Raw genomic sequence first — 6,000 nt, forward strand, 5'->3', positions numbered from 1 at the left:
TCTTCAGATTTCGTACCTGTTATCTTCTGGACAGTTAGTCTAAGCCATATAACCCTTACCAGAACTCAGAACTAAACTTTTACCTTTGACTCAAGTAACATATATTTTTATTTTAAGATTTTATTTATTTGAGAGAGAGAAAGCTAGAGAGAGGGGGAGCACACAAGCAGGGGGAGGAGCAGAGGGAGAAGCAGACTCCCCACTGAGCAGGGACCCTGATGTGGGGCTTGGTACCAGGACCCCAGGATCATGACCCCAGCTGAATGCAGACACTTAACTGACTGAGCCACCCAGGCACCCCTAGAGGGTTTAATAGAATCATGTAAAATTTACAAATAACTTAGGGAAAAATAATATCTTTATTACGCTGAATCTCCCTATCCAAAAAACAGTAAGTTTTTCCTCTTGTCTAGGTTTCAATATGAGTTTTTATGTAGTGTTTTAAAGTTTTCTTCATATGCAATTTTTGTTATGTTTATTTCTAGGTATTTTTAGTTTTGTTGCTATTCCCATAGTCATTTCTAGTAAACTAGAAAATTTACCCAAGTGACTTAACCTTTCCATTTATATTTTTTATTTTCAGCCAACAGCTATGAAATAAGAATCAGTAAACATTTACAGAATATTCAAGATGACTTTAACGATGCCATTTTAGTGAATACATCAAAACTAAATCCTCAGAAAGCTGGGACCAAGGAGGTATTTACATTCTCACCAAAGTTTTTAACAAATGGACCTGACCACCAACCTGATGGAGAGACGCAAGAAAGCCACAGAATTTATGTGGCAATACGAGCAATAGACAGGAACTCCTTAAAGTCTGCTGTATCTAACATTGCCCAGGCATCTCTGTTTATCCCCCCATATTCTGCTCCTATACTTGCCAGAGACAATCTTATATTGAAAGGAGTTTTGACAGCAGTGGGTTTAATAGGAATCATTTGCCTCACTATAGTCATAACACACTGTATTTTAAACAGGAAAAAGAGAGCAGACAAGAAAAAGAATGGAACAAAATTAATATGAGCAAATGTACAGAGTACCTTCCTCCTTAGATATAAAATCCATGGCCTTTTACACTTTACAAAAACATACCAGTAAAGTCAAATTAACACCAGAACTATTAAAAATGCTTTGAGTTTTTGTATAATACAGGTCAGATTTTTACATGGTAAGCAGACAAAAATTCTTTTATAACACTATTTTTGAAAGGAAGTTAGGAAACCCTTAAGCTTTGGTTATGGACAAAATAATAAAAATTATTCTCCAAGGTAATGTCTTTAAAAGCAAAGGCAAGGGCAAGGTTGAACCAAAGTAAAAGAAAAGCTTGTTTTATTGTAGAGGAAAAATAGCTCAGATAAAGGAAAGGAGGTTGGTATAACTGTCCATATGAGCAGTTGCTTAGTTACTCTGATTAATTTTTATTTCCCCTTATCTTTTCAGAATAGGTTGCTTTTTTATGACTAAAGATCAAGCTGCTTTTTATATATGAAGCCCCTCTTGTAAAGTTCTTCACCTCTTGACATTTGGTTAATTATACAACAGATCAAATCCCACTGCAAGTGGTCAAAGAGATCTTTGTTCACTGTAAGAGTTATTATTAAAATGTGGGTATTATCCCTGTCCCATGACATTTGTTTTGTAACAGAGGTCTACTGAATTTATTGCATATGAGATTGTACTCTTATCAAAGCAGGTTTCCAAGTTATTGCCTTGGTGCTATTTGATAAAAATGGTTATAACTCTCATAAGGCTTTAAATAAAGCATAAAAGACATAGTTCTGGGCTTATCTTAATGCATACACAGGCTATATGGTTTTATTTTATTTCAACTACAGAAGAGGCCATGGGGGACCCTGGGGAAAGGAAAAAAGTGACCTTTGGAAATGGTTAATTGATACTATCTTTTGTTCAAAGAAGAGTCTAGAATCTAGTGAATCCTTTCTCCATCAAAGGTTATTTATCTATGGGTGTGGGGGGTGAATAGAGAGTGAAGCATGGGTCACAAGGAAATAAAAATCATCTTTCATCTAATTTTACTATCCTTATTTTTTAAAAGATTATTGAGCAATAGAATAATTTGCCTTGTATATTAAAGAACTTCAAACTTTATTGGATAATAGAAATAATAATGTGGAATAGATCTATTTTAAAACCAGGGCCAATTAAGAATGAAAATTTGATTAAATTCTGGAGAAGAAGGGAGGGAACTGTGGGAAACTGGGACAAGAAGAAAGAGAAAGAAGCCTGAGTCAGAGACTCAGAGCAGTGTTGAAGAGTAAAATTACTAGTAAATCTCTGTTCCCAAGCTGCCTCTTTACAGCTTAGACTACATCCCAGGTCTGACTTGTTATTTTCTTTCCTTCCTTCTTTCTTTCTTTCTTTCTTTCTTTCTTTCTTTCTTTCTTTCTTTCTTTCTTTCCTTCTTTCTTTCTTTCTAACATATAATGTATTATTTGCTTCAGGGGCACAGGTATGTGAATCATCAGTCTTACACAATATTCTAAGTCTCACAGTGCCTAAATTTTTGCTGATGCAGACTCAAGTCCCTAGGCAGTGAGTCCCTCCTCCCTCATTGCCATTAAGCCTGCTAGCCTGGTATTTGCCTCTCTGTAACTTCAGTGAGTTGATACTATATAGTACTGAGATGGGGTGTGGTGGGTTTTAAGCCTTTGAATGTCTTCATTTTATAGATAAAAAAATTAAGGTTAAGGGAGTAATCCAAAGCACTGTGATGGTTAACAGCAGAGATATGTAGGAGTATAGTCAGGTACTCATACTACTTCTTCATTTCCATTTAAGAAGGTGTGGGAAGATAGTGGGGATTATGCCTAGAAATATTTAACTCTTCCAAGAACCACATCCCCAGACTGAAGTTATGCCCTAGAACAAGAGCAAAACAGATATAGATCTGCTCTGACAAAGCCTAAAACCAAGTCTCCACAGAATCAAGATGATTTGTGAATAACTAAACTACTGCTAGAACATAACTCAGAAGAAGAAAACATATACAGAGTCTCTGCAACACACCATGCAGTATCTAATAAAAAATCAACAGACATGCCAACAAGCAGGAAACGTGTCCCATAATTAATAAGAATAGAAATCTGTCAAGAGAATGTGCAAAATTTTTCCAGAATTGGAATTAGCAGACAATAAGTTGACAATAGCTATTATAAATATGATTAAGAAATTATAGGAAATGATAGGTATAAGTAATGAATAGAGAAGAAATTTCAGGAAAGATGCCAAAATTATTTAAAAAGAAGCAAATGAAAATACTAAAACAGAAAAATACAATATATGAAAGAAGACTTTTGTAATGGATTAACAGCAGACTGGAACTACAGATGAAAGGATCAGATGACTTGAAAACAGGAACATAGAAATCATGCAAACCGAAACATTTCATTTTTGAAAAAATGGAAAAGTCAAAATGACCCATGGAACATTATCAAGATGTTTCACATACATATAAATGCGTCCCAGAAGTAGAAGGAGGAAAAACAGAGCACAAAATATTCAAAGACATACTAGTTGAAATTTTTCCCAGTTTAACTTAAACTCTCAACCCATTGTTCTAAGATGCTCAGTAAACCTAACATAGGATCTATGCAAAGAAAATAACACCTCAGTATATCATAGGAATAATGACTGATTACTCATCAGAAACAACTGAGGCCAGAAGACAACAAAATGACATCTTTGAGTGCCAAAAGTAAAATCTGTCAAAGCAGAACTCTATATTCAGCGAAAATCCCTTTCAAAATGAAGGTAGATAAATAAAAGCCAAAATCATGTTCACCAGCAAGAAATAACAAAGTAATTTCTTTAATTTAAAGGAAAATGATGTCTGGTAAAAATACAGAGCTACAGTATGGGATGAAGATCACTGGAAATTGTAAATAGGTAAATGCAATATATTGTTGGTTTTCTTTACTTTTAATTCCTTTAAAAGGCAGTTATCTGTTTAAAGTAAAAACAAAAACAATGTGTTATTCTATTAATAACATAATTAAGTAAGATGTATGACAGAAAGAGCAGAACAGACAGATGACAGATGGACTTACACTGTTAAAATGTATTTACACTACTCTTAAAGTTGTATATTCAAGTACACTGGGATAAATTAAGGATGCATTTATAAACCCCTTGCCACACATTAATAGTAGAGAAAGATATATCTAAAAAGATGATAAATGGGATAAAAATGGTCACTAAAACTAACCAATTAACATAAAACAGGTAAAGTAGAAGAAAGGAACAAAGAACAGAGGTAATTAACAGAAAGCAAATAGCAAGATGGTAGACTTAAGGCCAGCTAAATTAATAATTATGTTAAATATAAATGAACTAAACACTTCAATTAAAAAGCAGAGATTTTTTGGACTTGATAAAAAAAAGCAGACTCAACTATATAGAATTTACAACAGATTCATTTTAAATACAATGACATAGGGGAGTCAAGATGGCAGAGGAGTAGCAGACTGAGATGACATCAGGTAACAGGAGATCACCTAGATAGTTTATCAAACCATTCCGAACACCTACAAATCCAACAGGGGATCTAAGAGAAGAGGAGTAACAATTCTAGAAACAGAAAATCAACCACTTTCTGAAAGGTAGGACTTGCAGAGAACTGAATCCAAAGTGACGGGAAGATACACTGCAGGGGAAGGGGCTGGCTCCCGGCAAGCAGTGGAGCAATGGAACACAAAATAAGAACTTTTAAAAGTCTGCTCCATGGAGGGACATAGCTCCAGAGACTAAGCAGGGGTGGAGCCCTCGAGGGGACAGCGTGGTCTCAGGTCCCATGGGGTCACTGAAGGATCAGGAGTGTCTGAGTATCACAGAGCTCACATGTATTAGAGCAGGGAAACCGGTAGAGAGATGGAGCCGAGGAGTGAGCTCTCAGCTCAGGGCACAGTGATCTGTGGCACAGTTAGGCCACTGCTCTTTGAGCAGGGACCCCACAAATGGCAGATCCAGGGAGACATCCCTGGAAAAGCGGCAGTGATCTGCTGGATTTGGAGACTCCAGGCAGGGCTGTGTGCTAGAGACAGAGATGCTAGATCACAGGTTGGGTGAGCTCAGAGTGCAGCCAGAGGCCAGGGAGATGGGAGTGATTGAGCGCTTTTCTCTGAGGGCGCACTGAGGATGGGGGCCCCAAGCTCTCGGTTCCTTGGGGCCAGAGATTGGGAGGCCGCCATTTTCATTCCCATCCTCCAGAACTCTATGGAAAGTGATCAGGGAACAAAAGCTTCTGAAAGCAAACCCAAGCAGATTACTTAGCCTGGCCCCTGACAAGGGCGGTGCAATTCCACCTCGGGCAAAGACTCTTGAGAATCACTACAACAGGCCCTTCCCCAAGAAAATCAGCAAGAAATCCAGCCAACACCAAGCTCACTTATCAAGGAGAACAGCGGAATTCCAGAGGAGGAGAAAGCAAAGCATGGAATTCATGGCTTTCTCCCCATGATTCTTTAGTCTTGCAAAGTTAATTAATTTATTTTTATTTTATTTTTTTCTTATTCTAATTTTTTTTAACTTTTATTCTTTCCTCTTTCAACGTTTCTTAACTAGTTTATCTTAACAATACCTTTCATAAAAAATTTTTTTTGAACCTTCATTATTATAGTCATATTTTATCCTTTGTTGTATCTAACTTTATTTTTTGTATACACATAGGGTTTTTTCTTCTAAAAAATTTTGGGATATAACTTCTTCTAATAGATCAAAATATACCTTAAATCTAGCACAGGGCTTTCTTCTAGTCTCCAGCCTGAGTAAATTCTCTCCACTTTTTCTTTCTTTTCCCAACCAACTTATCTTATCAACTCCTTTTTTAGAATTTTTTTTAAATTTTCATCTTTACAGTCATATTCCATCCCTTCATCATGTTTACCCTTATTTGTGTGTATGTTTTTCTTTCTTTAAAATTTTGGGAGGTAGTTTCTTCTAAGAGACCAAAGTCTCTCAAAATTAAGTGGGTGGCTCTGT

The 6,000-nt window shown here is 36.2% G+C and overlaps 1 protein-coding gene across 1 annotated transcript in view; it reads left to right on the forward strand.

Annotated features, from left to right (window-relative positions):
- Positions 1-1,855, forward strand: part of CLCA2 (chloride channel accessory 2) — a 38,948-nt gene extending 37,093 nt beyond the window's left edge. Inside the window, exon 14 of the mRNA XM_032867041.1 lies at positions 584-1,855. Within this exon, the coding sequence (XP_032722932.1) occupies positions 584-1,026 (443 nt within the window). The 3' untranslated portion in view covers positions 1,027-1,855. The remainder of the gene's footprint in view (positions 1-583) is intronic.
- The last annotated feature ends 4,145 nt before the right edge of the window (positions 1,856-6,000 follow it).

The sequence above is a fragment of the Lontra canadensis genome, unplaced genomic scaffold (genome assembly GCF_010015895.1).
Source record: "Lontra canadensis isolate GAN:19392208 unplaced genomic scaffold, GSC_riverotter_1.0 scaffold33, whole genome shotgun sequence".
In the NCBI taxonomy this organism is placed as follows: Eukaryota; Metazoa; Chordata; class Mammalia; order Carnivora; family Mustelidae; genus Lontra; species Lontra canadensis.